Source organism: Rattus norvegicus, chromosome 7, assembly GCF_036323735.1.
Source record: "Rattus norvegicus strain BN/NHsdMcwi chromosome 7, GRCr8, whole genome shotgun sequence".
NCBI lineage: Eukaryota > Metazoa > Chordata > Mammalia > Rodentia > Muridae > Rattus > Rattus norvegicus.
Window position 1 is genome coordinate 129,391,601 of NC_086025.1, and position 26,404 is coordinate 129,418,004.

The 26,404-nt window shown below is 43.8% G+C and overlaps 1 protein-coding gene across 2 annotated transcripts in view; it reads left to right on the top strand.

The window, feature by feature from the left end:
• Arid2 (AT-rich interaction domain 2) overlaps positions 1-26,404 on the top strand; it is a 117,443-nt gene that overhangs the window by 65,230 nt on the left and 25,809 nt on the right. For both annotated transcript variants that reach the window (XM_345867.10, XM_063264356.1), the window contains 11 exons: positions 3,754-3,821; positions 6,180-6,246; positions 6,340-6,590; positions 6,943-7,039; positions 7,120-7,329; positions 8,389-8,556; positions 13,499-13,580; positions 15,388-15,522; positions 16,247-16,443; positions 16,777-19,613; positions 25,382-25,530. In XM_345867.10, the coding sequence (XP_345868.4) occupies positions 3,754-3,821; positions 6,180-6,246; positions 6,340-6,590; positions 6,943-7,039; positions 7,120-7,329; positions 8,389-8,556; positions 13,499-13,580; positions 15,388-15,522; positions 16,247-16,443; positions 16,777-19,613; positions 25,382-25,530 (4,261 nt within the window). The remainder of the gene's footprint in view (positions 1-3,753; positions 3,822-6,179; positions 6,247-6,339; positions 6,591-6,942; positions 7,040-7,119; positions 7,330-8,388; positions 8,557-13,498; positions 13,581-15,387; positions 15,523-16,246; positions 16,444-16,776; positions 19,614-25,381; positions 25,531-26,404) is intronic.

Genomic DNA, 26,404 nt, shown 5'->3' on the forward strand with positions numbered 1-26,404 from the left:
TTAATTGAGAGTTTTGCAGGATACAGTAACCTGGGCTGGCATTTGTGTTCTCTTAGTGTCTGTGTGACATCTGTCCAGGATCTTCTGGCTTTCATAGTCTCTGGCGAGAAGTCTGGTGTAAGTCTGATAGGTCTGCCTTTATGTGTTACTTGACCTTTTTCCCTTACTGCTTTTAATATTCTTTGTTTTGTGCATTTGGTGTTTTGACTATTATGTGACGGGAGGATTTTCTTTTCTGATCCAATCTATTTGGAGTTCTGTAGACTTCTTGTATGTTTATGGGCATCTCTTTCTTTAGGTTAGGGACGTTTTCTTCTATGATTTTGTTGAAGATATTTACTGGTCCTTTGAGCTCGGAGTCTTCACTCTCTTCTATACATATTATCCTTAGGTTTGATCTTCTCATTGAGTCCTGGATTTCCTGGATGTTTTGGGTTAGGAGCTTTTTGCGTTTTTCATTCTCTTTGACTGTTGTGTCGATGTTTTCTATGGCATCTTCTGCCCCTGAGATTCTCTCTTCTATCTCTTGTATCCTATTCATGATGCTTGCCTCTATGACTTCTGACCTCTTTCCTAGGTTTTCTATCTGCAGTGTTGTCTCCCTTTATGATTTGTTGTTTCTATTTTTATGTTTAGATCCTGGATGGTTTTGTTCAATTACTTCACCTCTTTGGTTGTGTTTTCCTGTAACTCTTTAAGGGATTTTTGTGTTTCCTCTTTAAGGGCTTCTACTTGTTTACTTGTGTTCTTCTGTATTTCTTTCTTTCTTTCTTTTTTTCTTTTTTTTTTTTTTTTGGTTCTTTTTTTCGGAGCTGGGGACCGAACCCTGGGCCTTGTGCTTGCTAGGCAAGCGCTCTACCACTGAGCTAAATCCCCAACCCCTGTATTTCTTTAAATGATTTATTTATGTCCTTTTTAAAGTCCTCTATCATCTTCATGAGATGTGATTTTAAATCAGAATCTTGCTTTTCAGCTGTGTTGGGACATCCAGTACTTGCTGTGGTGGGAGAACTGGGTTCTGATGATACCACATAGTCTTGGTTTCTGTTGCTTATGTTCTTGCACTTGCCTCTCACCACCTGCTTATCTCTGATGTTAATTGGTCTTGCTGTCACTGACTGGAGCTTGTCCCTCCTGTGAGCATTTGAGCCTGCAGTCATAGGAGAGAGAGCTCTCCTGGGAGACCAGCTCTCTCCAGGCAGGCTTTGTGCCTGGAGGGCTGTGGAGCAGCCTTAGTTCTGGGCACGTATGGAGACTTGGAAGGGTCCTCCCCCAGGCTGCTCCACAGTTCCTGTGCCCTGTGAGCTTCTGCCTGGCCCCTCTGTGGACGGTGGAGAGAGAGTGAGGTCTCACCTGTGGGCTTGGGAGAGAGAGCACTCCTGGGAGACCAGCTCTTTCTGGGCAGGATTTGGGTACAGAGGGCTATTGGACAACCTTAGCTCTGGGCGCAGATGGAGAATGGTTTTTAAGAAGAAAAATACCAGTTTATTAATTTATTTCAATATTTTAGAGATTTGTGGGAGTTTTCCTTTTTACGTTTAAAAGCCACTTATTTGCAAATGAATTCATTTTAGTGTATTTTGATTCGTATCAAGTTGTAAACTTTACAAACTGTTGTATTTGGTATGTTCTAGCAAAGAGTGTTGAGAATTTGCCATAAAGTTATTTTATAATAATGCTAGTGTAAGAGTATATAAAGTTTAGCTTCTTCCTCTGCCTGAACCACTTCTGTGTGAGGACGGAACAGTGACAGTTATCTCCGGTTTTTTTGAAACTTTGAATATCAAAGTTTGTTAAATTTTTATTTCAGATTTGTAAAAAGATAAAATAAAATAAAAAATTAAACTTTTTCTTTTCCAGTCCTCCTCCTGGAATGACAATTCTGGGGCCAATTATTGATTATTAAATGCCTAGGCCATTAGCTCTGGTTCATTCCCTGACTTTGTAACTTAACCTTTCAAACTACTGTATGACTTCCCATGCTGAGTTAGGCCTTCAGGCCCAGCCAGCTTCTCCTTCACAGCGCCCGCCCTCAGCGCCTCTCCTATCCTTCCCTGAGCTCAGCTACCTGCTGGCTTATGTGTGCGTCCTGGCTCTCTCGGGTCTCTGCCTGCATCTCCTGTTATTCTCTCCATTTTTCCCAGAATCCTCTCTCTTCCTGACAGTCTCCTTCTTCTTCTCTCTTGCCTCACCTCATTGGCCACCGAGTTTTTTATTGGCAGGTGTTCCTTCAAAGAGACTCTGTCTACGCATGTGCACTAAGTGCTTTTGTGTGGTATTTTGACCCTTCAAATAACGCTCGGCACTTAATAAAGAATGGATTTTTAGGGAACATTAGTGAAGTCCTGCTATCTGGCCAGTGAATGGAGTTGGGTATAAATAATGACTGCAGTGCATAGCCTAGAAGTAACTTGGTTTGCTTTGTCGGTGCTCTCCTGTGCTGCGTCTTCTCACATCCCTTAGGCATGTTGTGCCTGCAGTACTGCAGTCTAGAGTGTTAAGCTCGGCAAACCCTGTCATCTCAACACTTTGTCTGGGTGTTCTGGCACTCCTGAGGAGGAGGCAGAGGCAGTCGGCTCTCACCTTATGGCTAGCTATGCTGCATAGTGATGAAACTATGTCCACCAGTTAAGAGAAAAACAAGCACCAAGAACCCATTGGCTTTAAGGGCTGGGAGGTGGCTCAGTGGGCTCAGAACGCACCTAAAGCTGGAGTGTGATGGTGTCCATTTGCCATCCATTCCTCCTGAGGCAACCAAGATGTGTGGCAGAGACAGAAGAACCCGGAGGGAGGTCCCTGCTGGAGCCAACTGTGAGGCTTTTCACAGAGGAAGGTGGGAAGGCTCCCTGGTTGGCCTCTGACTGCCAGTGTGGGGCTCTCTCTCATCCAGTGTGGGGCTCTCACATCCAGTGTGGGGCTCTCACACCCAGAGCTCAGTGGCGGCTAAGCCTGCCTGTGTGCTTGTTTAAGTGCTTACTTATCTTACGGAGATGTTATTTACTAGTATTTTCTACAAAAAAAAGTCTTGCTCTGTTCAAGTATTAATTGTTTAGTCATTTCTGAAATCAGGATGGGGATGTTGTTGGCAGCCTAGCACTCTATAGTACCACCATCTTGTTTAGCTCCTTACTGTGATTTCTTCCCTACAAAAGGAAGCTTGTGTAGGGACATTTTTTCCTTTACTATATATATAACTTTTAAAAAACATGGGCATGTTTTAAAAGATTTTTAACTCTGTGTGCGCACGTGTGTGTGTGTGTGTGTGTGTGTGTGTGTGTGTGTGTGTGTGTGTGTTTGCACGTGCACACACAGACAAGAGCAGTGCCCGCAGAGCCCACAGAGGAAGTCGGATATGCTGGCCTGGAGATACAAGTGGTTGTGGGCCTTCTACAGGAGTGCCCAGAGCTGGGTCCTCTGGGACAGAACTGCACAGAGTCTTCACAGCGAAGCCTTCTTTTCAGCTGACAAAAAAACAAGTTTCGGTTTTATGTTGCTAGGAATCAAACTTAGGGCCTCATATGTGCTCTTACCAGTAAAATATCTCTAGCTAGAGTTGTGTATTTTTAATGAAGAAACACAGAATGTTTGAAGCTCAATTAAAACGATTGTTATTTACGCCTGGTATCTAGTACTGTGGTTTATTATGAAACGATTTTTATCAAACACGATATATGAAAATGTAGTTTTACTGTTTTTAAAAGCTACATAATATTAAGGACTCGTTAACTGCATTTCTGCTGTTTGTTCTCTTAGCTTTAGGCTCGTTCTCTACTGTCTTTGGAGAAGAATGGCGAGAGAAGACTGACAGAGACTTTGTTAAGGTAACTCACAAACAGATGCTGACCCATGGAGTGTCCCCGCCAGGCCGCCAGGCCGCCAGGCCGCCAGGCCGCCAGGCCGCCAGGCCGCGTGCAGTCCGGTGGGCTGACTCTGGGCTCACACACAGCAGCACCTCTGTCTTTAGCAGAAGCGCTCCCATGCAGCCTCTTTAGAGGCTGTGACTGCATAAGAAATTGTTTAAGGTCTCTAACGAACAGAAATGAAATTCCTGTGTTCTTTAGTTCACTTCTAAGGTAAGGATAGGTAATAATAGCAGAAAATATTTAAAGTTTTAAATTCCTAGGATGAATTTAAGGAAATTTTATTTTTATGAGTATCCTAAAACTGTAGGATTTAAAAAGAAATAATCTTGAATGGGACATGACTGTGAACAATGAGTAGGTCTGACTTATGGAAAAACATCTGTGAATACATTTTTAGAAAGGGTCTAGTTACGAATTGCAGGTCAGGAACCACACAAAGACATGGACAAATTGTTTTCACATTTATATTTTTGTTAGTTTGGATTTCAGATAAAACCTGAGAGGCATGCTGCTTACACCTTCAATCCTGGCATTCGTGAAGCTGGGCGGGGGAGGGAGAATCCGAGTTACAGGCCAGCCTGGCCTGTGTAGTGAGTTCCAGTGAGGATTCCTAGTGAGACGGTCTCAAAGCAGGGAGGGTGGGGCTGGGGAGCAGCAGCTGTTGCCACCACCACCAGGTACGTTAGCACACACCTGTAATTCAGGTTCTCTAGACACTGAGGCATGGGGTTTGCTGTGAGTTTGACACTAGCCAAGGTTACAGAGAGCAAGTACCTGGATACCCTGGACTCCTTAGTGTAGCATACTTATTTATTATCTGAGTGTATAATCTGTCATGTTGTTAAGTTACAGAATGCAGACTCTACACATGGGAATATATTCAATTTTTAAACTAATGCTTAGAGTTGGGATAGAGTTCAGCTCAATCAGTAAACCACTTGCAAGAGGACTGGATTAGATCTCTGGAACTCATGTCAGCAGTGTATGCTGTTGTAATCTCTGACTGAGCACACTGATCCCTGGGGCTCACAAGCTGGCCCATGTAGCCATTGGAGAGCTTCAGGCCAGTGAGAGGCTTTGTCTCAAAGATTTCTTTTATGGTTCATTAGTGGTTCCTGTGAGCCTTAAAAGAGTTTTTATGGGGCTATGTTGGACATGGTGTCTATTAATGACTGTCCATTGAAAAATGAAGTAACGAAATTGTGAACTATGATATAAATGTTTATATCATTTACTTCATTTACTTCAGCTTTTGCTTCATATATTTGAACTCCTGTTATTAATTGTATCCATACTTGAGATGACTATGTTTCCCATTTCTTTGCCAAAATGTCAAAGTTTTTATCTCTTTGGCCCTCCTCTCCATGATCAGTTTGACGTCCACATCTGGTATTTTATTATTCACTGTACTTGTGACCTTTTCCTCATTGGCTATTGGATATTGTGTTTGTTTAAAAACTTAGTTCTTTTCAATTTTTGCCAAATACCATAAGACTTTGCATGTGCAGTAGATGCTCAACGGCCTAGGGCAGCTAGAAACCTTTGTTTGTACCAATAGCTCCACGTTCCTACTGTAATACTGATGCTCCAGTCACAGGCATTGGCAGAGTGGAGTTTTATCAGACATAGCAGGGTAAAGCGTTAGTTCTTAGCCTTAAAAACACTTCGACAGTTTGTAGGTTTTGACTCCTATCTTTCTGCTTACGGTTCAAAGACAGTGGGAGATACTGGAAAGCAATTTAAACATTTGCCCCACCATCTGCACTTGTGTGTCTGAAATTCCAGTATAGAGAGACATCGTGGTTATATCGAATCCATTCATAGGCGTGATCAGTGCCTCCCATGGTTTACATATATGATCTGCATAAACCATAGTCTCCCTAGTTGTAAAACAGTCTGAGAACATGTATGATTTCCTGTGCGTAGCAAATCTCAGATGCTTCGGATCGCACTGCGGTTTGGTAGTAGAACACCTACCTACAGGTAACGAGACTGCTGAGGAAATTCTTGATTCCACTTAATTTAATGAATAGAAAGATGGCATTTTTCTCCCCATACAAATTCCCACAGTACCTTACAAGGTCCTTTGAACCCAGACTAAGAATCTTTGGTCTACAAAAGTTTTATGTTAAGCTATATGGAAAGTGGGTGATTATGTCAAAGCCTTAAATCCATAGATTGTAACACTCTTCAGAGGAGCTGAGAAAAGCAGCATAGAAATATTATACTTTTACATACTGTATGATTATTATTATTATTCAACTGTATGTTCAATTTGTTTCAATTCAACAGCATTTATGTTATTTCTCATTACAGTTTTGGAAAGACATTGTGGATGACAATGAAGTGCGAGATCTCATTTCTGACAGAAACAAGGCTCATGGTAAGTCAGCACAAGTTGCTTTAGTGCACACTCTTAAAGTAACAGTAATACATGAAATAGCGAATCAAGGGAAATTTGTATTTTCTGTTGTAGAAGATACACCAGGAGAATGGATTTGGGAATCTTTATTTCATCCACCTCGAAAGCTGGGCATTAACGACATCGAAGGACAGCGGGTTCTTCAGATTGCAGTGATTTTGCGAAACCTTTCCTTTGAGGAGAGCAATGTTAAGCTCTTGGCAGCTAATCGCACCTGTCTTCGTTTCCTATTACTCTCTGCACATAGTCATTTTATTTCATTAAGGCAATTAGGCCTTGACACGTTAGGAAATATTGCAGCTGAGGTAAGCATGTGGCAGATCCTTAGCATGGCTTTTCTTTTCATCCACACTTACTTTAAAATTGGCAACTACAATTTTAAAATGTTACATTTTGTATCTGCTTGCATTTGCCAAATTCTAAATGAGAGTGAGTGTGTGTGTGTGTGTGTGTGTGTGTGTGTGTGTGTGTGTGTGTGTGTAGGTGAAAGGTGGGGCAGAAGCATATTTTTATGGAAACAATTTAAAGTGGTCCAGGTTTAGCGGTAACTGTCCACTAGCACAGCACTGTCTCGCTGGTGTTTGTGAAATCTGAGGTGCAGAGCTTAGGCAGTGCACAGTGCACTGACTCTGTTCTTCCTTCCTTCTCTCCTTGCAGCTTTTACTGGACCCTGTTGATTTCAAAACCACTCATCTGATGTTTCATACTGTTACGAAATGCCTGATGTCAAGGGATAGGTTTTTAAAGATGAGGGGTAAGGACTCAAATACTTAGTTACCACACGTGAACAAACTATTATTTATTTCAAGCACAAAAATGTCTGTGTTTTTGCAGGCATGGAAATTTTGGGAAATCTTTGCAAAGCAGAGGATAATGGTGTTTTGATTTGTGAATATGTGGATCAAGATTCATATAGAGAGATAATTTGTCACCTCACTTTGCCCGATGTGCTGCTTGTAACCTCAACTCTAGAGGTGCTCTACATGCTCACCGAAATGGGGGACATTGCCTGCACAAAGATCGCAAAAGTAGAAAAGAGCATAGGTAAGACAGAACCAGCACTTCCTACAGTATTTTGGTTTTTTGTTTTTTCAATTATAATTTCTTTTATTTTCTGTGTCAGTGTCTTATGTAGCCAAGTCCAGCTTCAAATTCACTATATATCCAAAGCTGGTCCCCACCGTCTCCTGAGTGCTGGGGTCACAGCTGAGAGCCACCACCTGTTTGCTTCAGTGCTGGGATCAAACCCAGGGCTTTGTGCGCGCTCGCCAGCTAAGCACCCTGCACAACTGAGCTGCACTTCCCACCCAGGTGTTTGCTTTCCTGAGGAAAGTGAGTTCTGTACTGTGTGAGAGCCTTGGTTTTCCTGTGCAGTGTTAAAGCGGCATTAATCCTTCAGACGTACAACTCGTATTATCCTTAGGGATAAGAATCGTGTTTTGTGTGACTTACATGGATTTGTAGCTGTCAACACTCCCTTTCCTCTCCATATGCTGTGGTGTATTTCAGATCTAAGGCGGCAGCACTGCCTGACTCTTTTTTTTTTTTTTTTTTTTTTTTTTGGTTCTTTTTTTCGGAGCTGGGGACCGAACCCAGGGCCTTGCGCTTCCTAGGTAAGCGCTCTACCACTGAGCTAAATCCCCAGCCCTGCCTGACTCTTTCAGAACTTCCTTCTCAAGCGGTCAGTCAAGTCTTCAGTGACTGATGCTGTCTGAGATGCTCCCTTCTGCCTGTCCACATTCTTACTGTGGCACAGCCTTAAAAGTCACCCCTGTAACCTTCCTAGTTTAGGTACACCACTGAAGCCTGTCATGCTAGTGTTTTGTTCAGAAGCTAAAGTGAGGCCTTTCTTATGTAGAAACACTACAATCAAAGGTAATAAAAATTTAGCGTGAAATTTTGTCACTGAGAAATTAAAAGGTCACTTCTCTTATCAACAATCCCCAAATCGGAACAAATACCAGAATCACTTTGGAAACATTTAAAAATAGAGACACCTAGTCTCTACCTCAGAGATAGTCGTCATGTACCGTGATTCACAGCCTGGCATTGCTCTACAGTAGTATAAATGCTGTGACACTAACACCTCTTCTTTACTTTCAGACATGCTCGTGTGTCTGGTTTCCATGGACATTCAGATGTTTGGCCCTGATGCACTAGCTGCAGTGAAGCTTGTTGAACATCCAAGCTCCAGTCACCAAGTTTTATCTGAAATGAGGCCACAGGCTATAGAGCAGGTCCAAACCCAGAGCCACGGGGCACCTGGCCCAGGTTAGTGTTTTCACGTGGTCCTGTCTGGTCCTGTATGCTGTGGGTGTGTAAGACTTACTACGCTGGGCAAACTCCAGTGTGCAGTACAGGAGGTCGTGTCCACAGAAGAGTTGCTAAGGAAGACTGTAGGCTTCTGTACCTGCTACATGGTAGACACAGCAAGATCAAAGTGAGCACAGAGGCACAGGGAGGGTGAGATGAAACAGAGGAATCAAGTGCAGTACAATCAAAAACTCTGAGGGATGTGCAAGTAGTCAGTGCTTACTGAGTTGTATAGTGAGACCTGTACATACCTGAGCAGGTTAACAGCATTGGCTTCTCGTTCTCTTGAATGATCGGGGCATATGTACTTGGTACCCCTAGTGTTCTGGGAACCGAGTATTTTATGTGTATGAGTGTTTTGCATGCATATTTGTTTATGTACCATGTGGTTGCAAAAACCAAAAGAAGGTCCTTTTACTGGAGTTACAGATGGTTGTAAGCTACCATGTGGTTGCTGGGAATTGAACCTGAGTCTCCAGAAGAACAGCACATGCTGACCCATCTCTCTAGTCCTCCTCTCCCATTCTTAGATGTCAGATCTGAGGCCATGGGGTCAGACAGAGCTCAGCAGTACACACATGTAATCTGTATCTATATGTGTATATAACAACAGACGCAGACATGCATGCATGCGGGTCTTACTCTTGACATTCCATGGCTCAGCTCTGTTTGGTTTGAATATATTTAATTATAAGGCATTCTAATAATTAGCCTTCTCTGTAGACTCTGGCTCCTTTTAGTCGCCATCTTTTATTTTAGCACATTTAGCTTTTTTGGGGGGTGGGGATCAATTTTCTCTCCCCATTTGTCCCAGCAAATCCATCTTCTACTTTCCGTGCCATCTGTTGCTGTCTGACTGGAGACGGTCACCTGTACAGTTAGTGTGGAGGTGTGCAGGGTGACTCTCCTGTTGTTCTCTTAGCTCCTCAGCATGCCCGCTCTTTGTCCAAGACTGCTGCCTTCTTAACCTGCTCTGGGTAGCAGCCTTTCCATTCTTAGCACCTTCCATTTCTTGTTCTTGTTTTCTCCTTTTCCATACTAATAAATGCAGGTGTTTCTCACCCTCCCTCATAACCCCCAAACACACAAACAAACAAATGAACAAACCTCACAGGGCCAGGTGCGGTAGCAAGCAGATCTCTGCGTTCAAGGGCGGTCTGGCTCGTCTACCAAGTGAGTTTCAGAACAGCCAGGCTACATAGTGAGACTTTGTTTCCAAGAGAGAAAACACCTCATTGTTCTGCATGTCACCACCCCACATCTCATGATGGTCTCAGTGCTGTGCGCTGCTGCTCCTCACGTTCAGTTATCGCCATCAAACGCAGACTATTCAAACTTACATTCTGCCCATGCGAAGTACGTAATACATGTTACATATCCCACTGTTCGCTGGGTTCTGCATACGCTGTGTGTGCTGAACCTCTGTGCCAGAGCGGAACAGATGTACTGTGAAAGGCAGTAGTAGAGCCCGTTGCCTACCCTTGGGGAGTAATTATCAAACAGCAAGTGAGCTGGTGTGTGGGGAGTGAGTCCCCTGTCAGCTCAGCACTAGGGAGGCAGAGGCAGGAAGCTCTTGAATCATGGCCAGCCTGGGCTGCTTAGTGAGGCCTCATCTCTAAATAAACAGGCCCCTATATGTTTAATTGAAAAAGCTTTAGTCAATGTACAACAGATTATCAAGATAAACAGGTAATATTGCCACTTACATGAGCGAAGAAAGTCTTTTTATCCTCACGGGAGAGACTGAAGCTTCAGTGAGTGTATGGAGAGGTGCGTCTAACAGAGTAGCAGAGCGGCTAAGTCCACGGCAGAGTCACGGTCTACCCAGGAGACCCTTTAATGCCAGGTGGTAGTTTTGCCTTGTGGATGCCCTTATGAATGATCTTAGCGTTTCCTTTGACCTCAGCAGATGACCCTAACCTCTGATCTAGGCTTTAGTTTTCATTTGTCTAATGAATACAATTGAGTATTAATCCCTAGGATTTTCACTTAGGTAGTGTTTCATTAACAAAAGTAGATGTAGGGTTCTAGACATCCAAAAAGACTTACTTTGAGCTAGAAAGCATTCAATTAGTTATTCTTTGTAGATGGGAATTTTTTCCTCTCGTAGTTTAATACTGCTCTCTTATGGAGTGATCATCTCTAAACCTTTTGCTCTTTTCTTTATTCTGAATGCTTTTATCTTGTTTTAGGTCAGCATGTGAATTTCATCATAATTTAAATGGGTGTGGACTAAGGCTGTGGACTAGAGTTAAAGCCCACCCAGAGCATGCACACACCCAGAGCATGCACAGCTCCAGAGCATGCACAGCCCCAAATCTGTCTTATCTGCCAGAAAGACAGAGACTGTGTAAGGCCCGCCATTGCTTATACCCACCCCAGCAGCCTTACAAAACTTAATCCACACTTGTCAGCCATAAAATAAACACTGAAAGTCGGCTTGCTTCTTTATGGCGCTCTGTTTAAAAGTTTGGTTTATCTTTACAAGTTTTAGTAATAAGTAGTACACCAGACAGGAATAAATATAGGTTCTTCTAAATAATTATTAAGTACAAAACAAAGTTCTTGGAAGTATTTTCAATGTCCAGGAGCCATTAATACGGTATGTGTGTGAGCACATGCTGTTTATTGCTAGACTGGAACCAGCATTAATCCTGTCTTATCTTTTTTTTTTAAACTGATGACAGTTTTCTCCACATCTACAGTGTATTGTAGTTATTTCCTCCTCCCAGTTTCTCTCCCTCCAGTCCTTCAACCCTTATAATCACCACTGTCCTTCTCCCATTCAAAGACTTGGTTTTGTCTGTGATGGAGATTAGCCAGGCCCACCTGTGCTGGCACTGGGCTGCTATGGGCAGTAGGCCACTAATGGGCAGTAAGCCGCTATGGGGCAGTAGGCCACTAATGGGCAGTAAGCCGCTATGGGGCAGTAGGCCACTAATGGGCAGTAAGCCGCTATGGGGCAGTAGGCCACTAATGGACAGTAAGCCGCTATGGGGCAGTAAGCCACTAGTGGGCAGTAACCTGCTATGGGCAGTAAGCCGCTATGGGGCAGTAAGCCACTAGTGGGCAGTAAACTGCTATGGGCAGTAAGCTGCTATGGGCAGTAAACCGCTATGGGCAGTAAGCCGCTATGGGGCAGTAAGCCACTAGTGGGCAGTAAACTGCTATGGGCAGTAAACCGCTATGGACAGTAAGCCACTAGTGGGCAGTAAACTGCTATGGGCAGTAAGCTGCTATGGGCAGTAAACCGCTATGGGGCAGTAAGCCGCTATGGGGCAGTAAGCTGCTATGGGTAGTAAGCTGCTATGGGGCAGTAAGCCACTAGTGGGCAGTAAACCGCTATGGGCAGTAAGCCGCTAGTGGGCAGTAAACCGCTAGTGGGCAGTAAACCGCTATGGGCAGTAAATTGCTATGGGCAGTAAACCGCTATGGGCAGTAAGCCGCTATGGGGCAGTAAGCCACTAGTGGGCAGTAAACTGCTATGGGCAGTAAACCGCTATGGACAGTAAGCCACTAGTGGGCAGTAAACTGCTATGGGCAGTAAGCCGCTATGGGCAGTAAACCGCTAGTGGGCAGTAAACTGCTATGGGCAGTAAGCAGCTATGGGCAGTAAGCTCATTTTTATTGCTCATTCGGCAACCAGAGCTCTCTGCTATCTTTTTCTTCTCTTTCTTTTAGTTAAAATCAAAGAATCATAAAATACTTAACTTGTTGCTTCATTTTAAGATAGGCTTTACTTCTGAAAAGGTATTTACAAGGTATAAATCATGCTTGCCACTTAGCACAGCAGCTCAGAGACATAGGAATGAGACAGTCATCTATGCCATACTTACAGCACGGACTTCTGAGTTCCGTCTGAATTTGTCCTCAGGTGGGTGGGGCCTGAGGCCTTCCATTTAGAACAAGCTCCTGAGAGATGCTGATGCTGTCGCTCTAACCATGGACTAAGAAGACGGAAGACATATTCAATATTGAGCATTATTGTGCTCTCGTGCCCTGCTTCTGATGTTCACAAAGTGCTTTGTGACGTGTGTTTGATCTCATTCTTGTCAAAACCTTACCAGTACAGATTTACTTCCTTTAAGACATGAGAATGTCTGTCCTCAAACCAAGCTAATAAACCTGGGAGAGAGGACATTGCTTTGGTGTTGGGGCTGGAGCACAGGCCTCAATGGTGCCAGCCTTGTGAAGCTAACTTTTATTATTTATATAAAGCAAATGTTTTTGTGTAGTTTTGAGTCAGGTTCTTTCATAAGGCTGAGGCTAGCCTCTGATGGGTAATCGTGCTGCTTTTTGTTCCGTCTTCTATAGAACTTCTGTAGAATTACTATTCATCCTTTAAACTAAAAAAATGAATTTATTACTTCCAATGCATTGTGTAACTGAGCTGACCCTAGCCTGTTTGTCTGTCCACTTGTTTACTTCTTGGTTGCAGTGCTGCAGTTAAATATAGGGCATAGCACCTAAGTTAAGCAAGCATGCCAGCATCTAGGAGGTCTCAAGGAGATTTGCTGCTCGCCCAGATCTGCTCCTGCTTTGACCACTTCGTGGCTTGCTTATTTTGCCTGCACTTACTCACTAAAGAATTGGGGAAAATAATAAAGATATAAAGTAGTCAATCAATTTCTAAAGATGGAACAAATAGTTTATATTGTTAGTAGCTAAATTATCCATTTTATTGTTGAATTATTATGAGGCTAAGCAAACTGGGAAGACCCTAAAACATAGCACCTCGTAGGCATGGCCACTTTGCTTCCTTACTCTCGTTAGTGCGTTCTCGTGTGCTCCCACACCTCTGTAGAGGGCTTTCTTCATAAATAAGAAGTGGTTCGGTGCCTATGAACGTAGCGTGCCTTGCTGTTTCCCAAGTGTCGTAGCTAACTGTCGTCTTCCTCAGCTTGCAGAGCAGTTGTAGCACAGCACGCCGCTCCCCCTCCAGGCATCGTGGAAATAGACAGTGAGAAGTTCGCTTGTCAGTGGTAAGTGTCTTCTTTCTATTAAGGCTTTAAAGCCACAGAAAAGAACCAGATTGAGCAGTCACCCTGAGGCTTTAGTAAGAGGAGATCTGAGTTGTGTCAGTTAGTCATGATTTAGAAGAAAAGAATTCATCAGTTTTCTCAATTAAAACAGCCTAACTGAAATGTCATTAAATTATGCCATTTAATGCCTCTGGAATAACATTTGTATTAAAAATTATCTTTTGCTTTATAGAAAATAATATTTGTCAGCTTGCAAAGTCTGTTAAATTATTTTGTTAAGACTGGATTGAACTAGTGTTGAGAAAGTAAGACCAGGATTTTTGTTAAATATTGTCTTTTCTGTTTAAAGCAGGATTTTTTCTTTGTTAGGTTTTTGGCTTTGTGTTTGAGGCAGGTCCTTGCTATGTAGCCCAGGCTGGCCTGGAACAGAGCCTCTCAAGTGCAGGGGTTCCAGGCAGACAGTAGCACACCTGCCTTAAAGCAAAACGTTTTATTCGGAGGGAATTTAATCAAGTGAAGACTAGCCAGCATGTCTACCTGAGGGAGAGCACCTGGACAGCAGTACTGTTTCCTTAGGAGACTGTCGTCCACCCTCTGCCACTCACTCTGCGAGCCAGTCATGCAGAGCTGGGCAGCTTCTGTGCTGGGGACGAGTGCAGCACTGCTTAGGAGGCCACCTGAAAGTCGCCAGCCTTCTCACTCTCCATCCCCAGCTCGAGTCCTGTCACTCTGCTCTGGGGTTTGCTGTTTCCATGCAGTGTTTCTATGAGAGCATCCCGGACTCCCATGCTCTCCTCAGAGGAGACTCTGGTTTTAAGGGTCCTGATATGCTTCCTTCGCCTTCCGCGTTTACACATGAGCCCCAAGTCTCCTCTTCTAATGCCGTTGGCTTTGCTAGCCTTCCACGTTGCACTTAAATGATACGTTTTGTTTTTCACTCTTGAACTCTGAGACTATAGAGGATTGTGAAGGTTGAAAGAGCACAAACTGCCAGCACATGAAAATGTGAGTGTGTGTGCGTGTGCTGACACATACTCACACTCCAGAACATTCCAGCCACTTTTGACAAGGAGAAAAGGAAATTATTTTATCATTGTTACTATGATTAAATGTGTGAAGAAACAGCCAAGGTAGCCATCTGAGTTCTGGACAGACTTTATAAGGCTAAGTTCCTTTAAGAAGAAGTATGTGGGGGCTGGGGATTTAGCTCAGTGGTAGAGCGCTTGCCTAGGAAGCGCAAGACCCTGGGTTCAGTCCCCAGCTCCGAAAAAAAAGAACCAAAAAAAAAAAAAAGAAGAAGAAGAAGTATGTGTTGTTTGTTGTTAAGTAGCAAACGGAGGTGTTTTGAGATGAGCGTGCTGCTATGTGGCATTCTTGATGGCATAATGAAAAGATTCGGGAATTCTTGGCTGAGAGAATTTGATGAGGAGTAGAGGGGGGATGGGATTCCATTTTTCACCATTTTCTTGGCCTTGGTGCCATTATGTTGCCCATGAGTAGGAGTTATTGCAAGACGGGCACAGCAGGCACCAGCACATAGCCTCTGGTAACACTGCTTCTCAGAGAAAGAATCCGTGTTGCTAACAGACCAGCTTCCTCTGCTGAGACCTGACTATAGCCTTTGTTTATAGTAAGTCTGGTAAATAATTGTTCTATTTCATTAAATCTGCCTAAAACTTACTCTGTATTTTTTAGTATTGACATGTGAGGTATTGAAACTTGAGTAGTTGAAGTAATTATTAGTATAAGACATCTTTTAATGGTTTTCTATGGTATGTAATGTCTTTACTTCTCTCTCTTTTTTTAGGCTAAATGCTCATTTTGAAGTAAATCCAGATTGTTCAGTCTCTCGGGCAGAAATGTATTCCGAGTATCTCTCAACTTGTAGTAAATTAGCTCGTGGTGGCATCCTCACATCGACTGGGTTTTACAAGTGTCTTAGGTAATGTGCATAGTCTTCTAAATATAAGTCATGTTGGTTGGAGAAAAGACCACAAGGCTGCTGGCTTCCCATCTATCCTACTTGACCATTCCCATGTGTTGGCATTAGTGCAGTGCAGGCTTAGGTCAGAGGTGCTCTACAAGCCACTGTGTAGACGCGTGATAAGGGTTATCAAAGAAATGAAAGTAAGAAATCAAATTCTCCTTTTCCTCCTATCTTCTTTCGCATGTTGGAGTTGTTCTTTACAAGTCTTAAATATCAATACAAAATAAGTGTCTGGCCAAAGATAAGACTTTTTGATATTCTGCTAAATTCATAAATGCTTTTAAATTCTTAAAACTAAATATTAGTAATAATTGTTTTGTTTGTTTATTTAATATATATGCGTACACTGTAGCTTTCTTCAGACACCAGGAAAGGGCATCAGATCCCATTACAGATGGTTGTGAGCCACCATGTGGTTGCTGGGAGTTGAACTCAGGACCTCTGGAAGAGCAGTCAGTGCTCTTAACCACTGAGCCATCTCTCCAGCCCAGATGATGTTTTTAAGTTGGAGAGTTAGTCTTGTACTTGGTGTTCACTTCTACAGACAGTGACGCTGGGAAGCATAGTGGTCTGCGCCTAAGCAGCAACAACAGTGTTCTGAGGATTACTGCAGGGGCATTACTGCAGGGGCTGGTGTTCTTGTGCTGGTCTTCATAAATGAGTGTGTGTTGTTTTACAGAACAGTTTTTCCAAATCACACAGTGAAGAGAGTGGAAGACTCCAGTAGCAGCGGGCAGGCACATATCCACGTCATAGGTGTGAGACGGAGGGCTCTGCCGCTGCCCATTCAGATGTACTATCAGCAGCAGCCGGTTTCAACTCCCGTTGTTCGAGTCGATGCTGTTGCTGACGTGTCTCCAACTCCTTCACCTGCAGGTATCAGTTTTAAATTTAATATTTATTTATTTTACTCAGGGGCAAGTCTTGGCTGTACTACCCATGTTGGCTTCAAACTTGGGATCCTCTTGAAAGCTAGGAGCAGGTCACATACATACCTAAGGTTTTAAATGTCTTAAATACTGCTCGTGTGTCTTCTGTTATGAGGTAATAACCTGGCTCTGCTTTCTGCAGGGTTTCTCATGGCTTCTTCACACTAGTGTGTGTCTTCTTTCGTGGTCTGAATCTCCCCACACTCTCCCCTTGTAGTAAGTAAGACATCCAGGGTCTTGCATTCGTTTCACTTGGAACTCTCCTTTTTTATATATTCAGGAATCCCTCACGGATCACAAGCTGTGGGAAATCATTTTCAGAGGACTCCTGTCACCAATCAATCTTCAAATTTGACTGCAACACAAATGTCTTTTCCAGTACAAGGCGTTCATACTGTGGCACAGACTGTTTCTAGAATTCCACCGAATCCTTCAGTTCATACCCACCAGCAACAAAATTCTCCAGTGACTGTCATTCAGAATAAAGCTCCAATTCCCTGTGAAGTCGTTAAGGCAACAGTAATCCAGAACTCTGTCCCCCAGACAGCAGTTCCTGTGAGTATCGCTGTTGGAGGACCTGCACAGAGCTCTTTAGCTCAGAATCATAGTGCAGGGCCACAGCCTGTTACAGTTGTAAATTCTCAGACATTGCTTCACCATCCCTCTGTGATGCCACAGCCATCTCCACTACACACAGTGGTGCCAGGACAGATCCCGTCAGGAACTCCTGTCACAGTAATCCAGCAAACTGTACCACAGAGTCATATATTTGGACGAGTACAGAACATACCAGCATGTACGTCCACAGTTTCACAGGGTCAGCAGTTAATCACCACGTCACCACAGCCTATGCACACGTCATCTCAACAGACAGCAGCTGGTAGCCAGCCACAGGACACTGTCATCATAGCACCTCCACAGTACGTAACAACTTCTGCATCCAGTATCGTCTCAGCAACTTCAGTACAGAATTTCCAGGTAGCTACGGGACAGGTAGTTACCATAGCTGGTGTTCCAAGTCCACAACCCTCCAGGGTGGGATTCCAGAACATTGCACCCAAGCCGCTTCCTTCTCAGCACGTTTCATCGACAGTGGTACAGCAGCCTGTTCAACAACCACAGCAGCCAGCCCAGCAAAGCGTAGTGATCGTAAGCCAGCCAGCTCAGCAAGGCCAGACTTACGCACCAGCCATTCACCAAATTGTTCTTGCTAACCCGGCAGCTCTCCCAACTGGTCAGACAGTTCAGCTGACTGGACAACCAAACATAACTCCATCTTCTTCACCATCACCTGTCCCAGCTACTAGTAACCAAGTCCCTGCGGCCATGTCATCTTCTTCCACCCTTCAGTCACAGGGACCCCCTCCTACTGTCAGTCAGATGCTGTCTGTGAAGAGGCAGCAGCAGCAGCAGCATTCACCAGCGGCGCCAGCACAGCAGGTCCAGGTCCAGGTGCAGCCGCCGCAAGTCCAGGTGCAAGTGCAGCCCCAGCAGGCGGGTGCAGGAGTTGGTCAGCCCGCTTCCAGCGAGTCTAGTCTGATAAAACAGCTGCTGCTCCCAAAGCGGGGCCCTTCCACCCCAGGGGGTAAGCTTATCCTCCCAGCCCCACAGATTCCTCCCCCTAACAATGCCAGAGCCCCCAGCCCCCAGGTGGTCTATCAGGTGGCCAATAGCCAAGCAGCTGGCTTTGGCGCGCAGGGGCAGACCCCTGCTCAGCAGCTGCTGGTTGGACAGCCAAATGTTCAGTTGGTCCAAAGTGCAATGCCACCCACGGGGGGAGTGCAAACTGTGCCCATTTCCAACTTACAAATACTGCCGGGTCCACTGATCTCAAACAGCCCAGCAACCATTTTCCAAGGGACTTCCGGCAACCAGGTAACTATAACAGTTGTGCCAAATACCAGTTTTGCAACTGCGACTGTGAGTCAGGGAAACGCAGCTCAGCTCATCGCTCCAGCCGGTATTAGCATGAGTGGGGCGCAGGCCGGAGCTGGACTTCAGGTGCAGACGCTTCCAGCCGGACAGTCAGCGTGTACCAGCGCTGCCCCCCCATTCAAAGGCGATAAGATCATTTGCCAAAAGGAGGAGGAGGCAAAGGAAGCAACAGGTCTACATGTTCATGAGCGGAAAATCGAGGTCATGGAGAATCCTTCCTGCCGACGAGGAACCACGAACACCAGCAATGGGGACACGAGTGAGAGTGAGACCCAGGTGGGGAGCCTGTTAAACGGGAGAAAGTACAGTGACTCAAGTCTACCTCCTTCACACTCAGGGAAACTTCAGAGTGAGCCCAACCCGTGCTCACCACTCAGCAATGGGCCATCGTTGGAATTAGGTGAGAATGGAGCATCTGGAAAACAGAACTCAGAACCAGTGGACATGCAGGATGTCAAAAGTGATCTGAAAAAAACCCTTGTTAATGGAATCTGTGATTTTGATAAAGGAGATGGTTCTCATTTAAGCAAAAACATTCCAAATCACAAAACTTGTAATCATGTAGGAAACGGTGAGGTATCTCCAGTGGAGCCACAGGGGACTTTGGGTGCCACCCAGCAAGAGACTGCCAAAGGCGACCAGCTAGAAAGAGTTCCCAATGGACCCGCGTTAACTCTGGGTGGGTCACCGGCCACCAGCAGTGTGCAAGAAGCTTCGAGTGTGGCGACACAGCCATTCAGTGGTACTGACTTGCCTAACGGACCTCTAGCTTCAGGTTTGACTTCAGATGTGCCTCATCAGCGCCCAAGTGTGGTTGTCTCACCGCGTCCTACAGCCCCTGTCATACAGGGGCACCCGGTCATAGCAGCTCCCCACTCAGGATCTAGAGGGCCCGCCTCCGCTCTGTCATCTGACGCTCGGTCTACAAACGGCACAGCCGAGTGCAAAACTGTGAAGAGGCCAGCAGAGGATGGCGATAGGGAAGCAGCCCCGGGAATTCCAAATAAAGTAGGGGTCAGAATTGTCACAATCAGCGACCCCAACAATGCTGGCTGCAGTGCCACCATGGTGGCTGTCCCAGCAGGCGCCGACCCGAGCACTGTAGCTAAAGTAGCAATAGGAAGCGCAGCTCAGCAGAAGCCGCCGCCGCCGCCAGCCTACGCGCAGAGCGCGCTCCCACAGGTAAGTCGCCGCGGCGCCTCCAGCCGTGGAGGCTAAGCCAATCGCTTATGTCTGAACGTGAGCAGTCGTGGTGTCTGTCGGGCATGTGTGCTAAAGACTTCCCTGCTTCTTGTGTATGAGACATTTCTCAGCTCCAGCTTCAAGGTAAGGGCTCTTTGAGTTTTGTGCGCAGTTTGACCTGTGGTGGATGTTGTTCCGGGCGGTAATGCCCAGTGACTGTTGATCTCCACACTTCCACGGTTTCACTTAAATGTTATAGTGACGGACACAAAGTAGACATTCAGTGAATTTTTAAACGTTTCTTGCATGTGAACTTAGCAATTCATCGGATTATGTATGTCTGATCGATTTTCCTCTCGGAGTCTGTTAGAAATCTAAATAAAATGATAGTGAACCAAACTCCATTCAAGAAGAACTCTACTCTTACAGAGTTATTTCATTTCCCCTCATCTTGTGTGCACTTGATCTTCCATTTGGTTGGCGCCCATAGGATAGTGCAGTCGCTAGCCCAGAGAGCAGTGAACGGCAGCTGGCTAACGCACTGTAGACTAACGCACGCCTTTTCCCAGTGACTCTCACCAATCCATCCTGTTAGCATGAGACTCTTAGCCTGTGCTGGAGGGGAGGACTCATGCTGACTAAGTAAATAACACATCTAGGGCCATCGCCCATGAGGTGGTGCCAAGACTGAAGCCTGGTTCACTCTGAAGGAAGCCAGCTCTCAATTTATAACTGACTTTTATATTACATTGTACTTATTTGAACTATCGTGTAGATTTTTAGGGCACAAATACAAAAGTTATACACAGGTGCCTCGGACCATTAAAATCATAGATTTTGTTGCTAATCTGAAAAATTAGGTACTAACCAGACACTAATTTTCTTTGAGAACACAGCTCATTTAAAAAAAAACAAATTATATTCTGAGCTGAGAGTATAAGAGTTGTTGAGTGGCTTGCCTTTCCTGTATAAAGCCCTGCTTCAATTCTCAGTGGCCCCCAGCTCCAAACTGCATCCTATGTCTCCACACTGGATGCTGGTTACCAGGAAGCAGGTGACGTAAGCAGGAGGTCTGTGAAAATGGGAAAACCAAAAACAATCCTGCAAGGACAACTTTGCGTGGTGGGTAACCGGGCACCTGCCACAGACGAGCAGTTGTAATGGCTCAGTTCTGCTTGAGCTCACAGAGAGGACCAAGCACTTCAGGGGCTATAGATGCCTGGGACAGACGTACGAACAAAAGCCAGGTCTGAAGTCACTCTGGAGTTGTTGGACTAAGGTGTTAAGAGTCCGCTTGCGGGGCTGGGGATTTAGCTCAGTGGTAGAGCGCTTACCTAGGAAGCGCAAGGCCCTGGGTTCGGTCCCCAGCTCCGAAAAAAAGAACCAAAAAAAAAAAAAAAAAGTCCGCTTGCTTCTAGGGAAGCCCTCCCTCCTGCCCAGGTCCTTTATCACCCATTGCAGTTCTGGCTGCATTTAGGACTTTGGTTTAACGCCACTTTGTTCACTGGTTGAATGGTAGTCTTCAGGGTACAAGATAGTGTTTTTAATACTCCACAGGGTCCAAGATAGAGTGCTTTTAATACCATTTTTTAATTTTTTTCTTTGATTATTTTTACATGATATTTAACTGGAAAGTTTTTAAACGTGTACCTGCTTCAAGGGAAAGTTCTTTACTTATAGCTCCTCTTCTAAAATCTGTAATATTTGCAAGTTCCAAATGCACCTTATAGAGTATTATTTCCAGATGGCCTACCCTCTGCATTTCCATGAATTGAAGTCTGGTAGAAGCAAAACAAAAAGCCCACATTAACATATTTATAAGTAAAAATGACCTAAAGATTAGAAACTTAAAAATAAATATTGGTTTGGTTTTTTTTCAGCATCATGTAAAACATGTTGTATGTTCGTTCTATATCTCTTAATCCTGTGATCTGATAGCTTGTATTTTGTTTGTTTTGTTTTATTTTTTGAGACAGGGTCTCACTATGTAGCCCTGACTGGCCCAGAGCTCACTGTAGACCAGCTGGCTTTAAACCTGTAGGTAATCGCCCTCCTTCTTCCTGCTGGGAAGCGTGTGCTACCGTGCCCAGCTTTCAGTAACTTGTCACATTGTTTTCTACAACAGTAGTTTACTTCTTTTGTGCCTTTCCCATGTTTTGTGTCTCTCACTTGTTCTAACAGGACACATTTTTAATGTGGTAGAGAGCACTGTTTTTGTTTTTTTTACTTCTTTACCTGTTGGTCCCTTTCTGGTTTGGTTTTGTTTTGTTTTGATTTCTGAGACGATATTCTACTATATAACTTCAGCTGGCCTCAAACTCCAAACCCTGATGCCCAAGTTCCTGAGAGATGGGGTTTATAAATCTACCAGGCTCAATTTATGTTTCAGTGTCAGACTTCCTCAAAGGTTTGTAATACTAGGGAGGGAATTTAAGAATGTCATATCAAAGTATTATCAATGGTATCTACAATTGTTAGCTATAATTGCTCTTTGAGCAGACAATAAAGGAAGCAAAATTATAGGTCAGTAAAGTGAAGGGTATCGTTTCTAGAAATAAAACTGCTAAATTCATGAACATTTTTGTTAATTTTATACTATGAAGCAAATCACAATGTTTTTTACATTCCTTGTGTTGTATTAATTTTGCTACTTTGTTGTTCAAGCTAACCTTTTTCCACATTGATTTTAAAGGATAATTTGAAAAAAGTCCTTAGTTGTCTCAGTAATGAATGATGACACTAGTCCTCCAGAGCTGACCACGCAAAATATCCACTTCTTGTCTCTGTGTCTGAGGACTGGCTGTGCCTAGTCTCTCGTTTACTGGAAGTGAGAGGAAAATAGTTTTACATTCTTGTGCAAAAGTTCTTTTAGTATTAATATTACTATTATCTATGTTATGAGTGCGGGTGAATGCGTGTCTATGTACGGTGATCCTGTCTGCTGCCCTGGGAAGCCATAAGAGGGCACTAGATCTCCTAGAACTGGAGTTACAATGGTTATGAGCTTCCTTGTGGGTGCTAGAGATTGAACCCCAATCTTCTGGAAGTCCATCTCTCCACCCTCTGAGACCTAATTCTTAGAACATTAATTTTCTTAGTATTTAAAAATATATTTCTGCAAAGACAGAGCCAGCCACCTTCAGATATTAGTCATGTTTTGCTACTTTGGATTCCTCTGTTCCCATCTACTTGTCCCTCCCTTCAAAACAAACATTTTATTCACTACATTTCAGTGTTATTTCTTTTAAATGGATATGTGGAACTGTAATAGAAAGTCAGACTGGACAGAGTACAGTGGTCTCTGCATGCTCCCTCAAGCCCGTTTACAGTCCGGGCTCCCCAGTGTTCTTTTAGAGAGAGAGTGTGTTTTGCCTATTTATTTGAATTAGGATCCTAAAATGACCACATTGCATTTGATTAATATGTTTTTATTCGTTCTTAATTCACAGCTTAGACTAACTTCAGACGTCCTTGCCATCCTTGTTAACACTTGGGATTAAAGTGTCACATGATACGTTGTTCCTCAGTTCTTAGTGACCCAGTAAGACTTTTCAGAATCATCAAAAAGATAAAAGTCTTGACGTTTGTGACAGTCAAACAAGCCTTTGTACACACACTGGACAGTCAGTGAAACTCACAATTTAAATTCAGTGTCCAAACCAAGAAAATGCGTTAACCTCATGGAGTGCTCCCTTTAAGTAAATTTTAGTAATTGTAATTCTCACTCTTGGGAGTTACACTGGGTGAGGTTCTCTTACTTTCTCATTTATTGAATTCACAACTTCCTATTCAGAGCTCCTGTTTTAAGGATGCGATCTGACTATGTTATTAACCCGTGGAGAGACATGTACAGGTTCATCTCACCTCGGAACTCAAAACCTATGTTTTTCCTTTGGGAATTCTCTATTATAATGGTAATAGTAACATTTATAATGGAATGAGACTCCAGGCGCTTTGTATATGTCTCATCTGATCAGTCAGACTGTATTTCCTGTATTTACAAAAGGAGGAAACCAAGGAGCATGGAAAGTAAAGGGGCTGCCCGGGTCACACAGCCTGTTGGAAAGGGGCTCATTGAAGGCGAGGACTGGCAAGGTGGCCATAAAACCATTTCTGAAACCCATGGTGGAGAAGGGAGCTGACTCCCCAAAGTTGTCCTCTACCTTGCACTCACACACGCACACAATTGTCAAACTCTTGTTCAAAAAGCAACTGAAGAGCTGTGCCCTGTCCTGAGCTGTTGAGCTGGAAAGTCGCCAGGTCCCCGATAGGGCTCACGCTCATGTTTCAGAGATGATCGCCCACACAGAAGCGTCTTAGCTGCATTCCAGAGTAGGCTCCCCCTGAGCTTAGAACACAGCATTTCTGCTTGTTTCCTTTTTTTTTTTTTTTTTCTTTCTTTCTTATCTTTAAGGGCAAGTTTTCCTGTAGTCCATAGTGGCCTCGACTCAGAGTTGAAGATTACCTTGACTTTCTGCTCAGCTGCATCCACTCCCAAGTGCTGGGCTTAAAGGCATGAGTCCTAATGACAGAGAACTTGCTAGCCTGGGAAAGAACTGGGTTAGAGCCCCAGCATCCAGGGTACCACACTCCCACCCCTGGCTTCCAGTGTGAAGTCAGCTCAGGACTTCTTTCTGTTTTTTAATTTTTGTTTGTGCCATTATATAGCCTCCTGTGTTTTGGGGTTGACTTAGAAAAAGAATTTTGGTTTTAACCTTAGGGACCCAGCACTTTTAGTACTATGCTGATGTCACCAAGAAGTAAACAAATGCATCATCTTACCAAAGTTTAAACAATTCTTGGCTTCTGTAAGAAATTTAACATGTTTTCTTTACAGGTATTTCAAGAAAACGTATGACCTAAAAATGTTCAGGATACCCTGTTACTAGTGTTTTTAAAGTAAAGCATATGGTATAGACCATGACAAAGGTTCTATTTACAAGTCTGTATGTGTACTTTATGCCACTGCTACCATCACAGCTGCAACTATAAACGGAGCATCCTCGAAGAGGACTTTACTCCCAGTCGTTGACTGTCTCTGTGTTCTCCTTGCATGGTGGTGGTCATCATTACTAACTCTGGCCTGAGGTCTGCGGTCATTTGTGTCACAGATGAAGTGTGACTGGAAAGAGCTAATCAAAGCAGTAATCTGTAGCTGATGTGTTCTTGAAGGGGCAAGTAAATCACGTGGCTTTGTTTTCACTTCAAACTATAATTGACTTGCTTCTTACTGAAATTCTTCATTTGAATAAGAATAATATAGTCCGTTGTCCATGCCTGCCAGTTCCGTGTCCCTTTATTTATAACTTGAATTAAAAGTAGCAGAGAAAAGCTTGTTCTTTACTGAACATGAGTTGGGCAGCAGCTACTTGTGTTTACATGCATTTGCATTGTTTGGGTTATTATTTGTAATCTAGAAATGACCGTACACAGGAAGACATGCGCACTTACACATGAGTAATTTGCCATTTATATAAATGCACAGAACTTGAGATCCATGGGGAGACTGGAGCCAAGTCTACACAGATGTCAAGAGATAGCCCAATGAATAATAGTGCTTCTGTGATTACATGTTTTAAAGGGAACACACTTATTAACTTTTTTTTTTTATAAAAATCGTCTTTTTAAATGTAATCATTGACTTACAATTACAAACTGTAAAAGTTGTATGTTGGAGATGTGTGCCTGCCTGTCGTTAATGACCTTATAGCGTATAGAATGCTGATTTCCCGTGTCATGTCACAACCTCTATTTGTGCTTTTCCACAGAACACTCCTATGCCACCTTCACCAGCTGTTCAGGTGCAGGGCCAGCCTAGCAGTTCTCAGCCTTCTCCAGTCAGTGCGTCCAGTCAGCATGCAGATCCAGTGAGAAAACCTGGGCAGAACTTCATGTGTCTGTGGCAGTCTTGTAAAAAGTAAATGACTGTTTTATTTGTTATACAAAAATGTACTTTGTTTTAGAGTGCTTTCATATTTAAATTTCTGTTGTATATAGTTTATAACATTTCATTTTCTGAAACCAGTAACTTTTAATGAAAAGTCTTACGTTAAGAGTTATACTTAATGGAGCAAGAGGCATGCTTCAGCTAAAAGGTCTGTATCGGGGTCAGAAGGACTCTACTGCTTACCGCTAGTAAGACATTTTAATCAATTAAGAGCCTGGTTTTAAGCCAGGCATACTGGTACAACTTAGTGCCAGCACTCAGGAAACAGAAACAGACCATCTCTGCATTTAATGCCACCTGGTCTACATAGCAAGTTCCAGGCCCACCACGGCTGCATAATGAAACCCTGGCTCTTAAAGGAAGGGGGGCATTATAGGGTGAAGTGTGTAGTCATTCCTCTCAGCACTCAGGGCTGAGGCAGGAGAGTTGCCAAGGGTTTGAGACCAGCCTGTGCTACAGTGGGAGGTGTATCTCAAAGAAAAGAAAACTAAATTTGATTGTGTACTTTTTAAGGTTAAGATAGTGACGGCTGTAACATTTCTGGAAAAGCAATTATTTTATCACTAATACTACTTAGAAGTAATATTTAGAAAGTGGATTTTTGTCTTTAATTTTGAAAACTGTTCTTGAAGTCATGCCATTCAATCATTTAATAAGTAATATAAATAGTGAACAGAACCGAGCTTACTGTGTGCGCGCACGTGCATGTGTGGTGTATGCGTGACGCATGGGTGTGAACCGGGAACTTGCTATATCGGTTAGGCTAGCTGGCCAGAGAGCTTGTCGAGACCCACCTGTCCTCTGAGTGGCGCCAGCCCCCACCTGGCTCTTCTGTAGGTCAGGT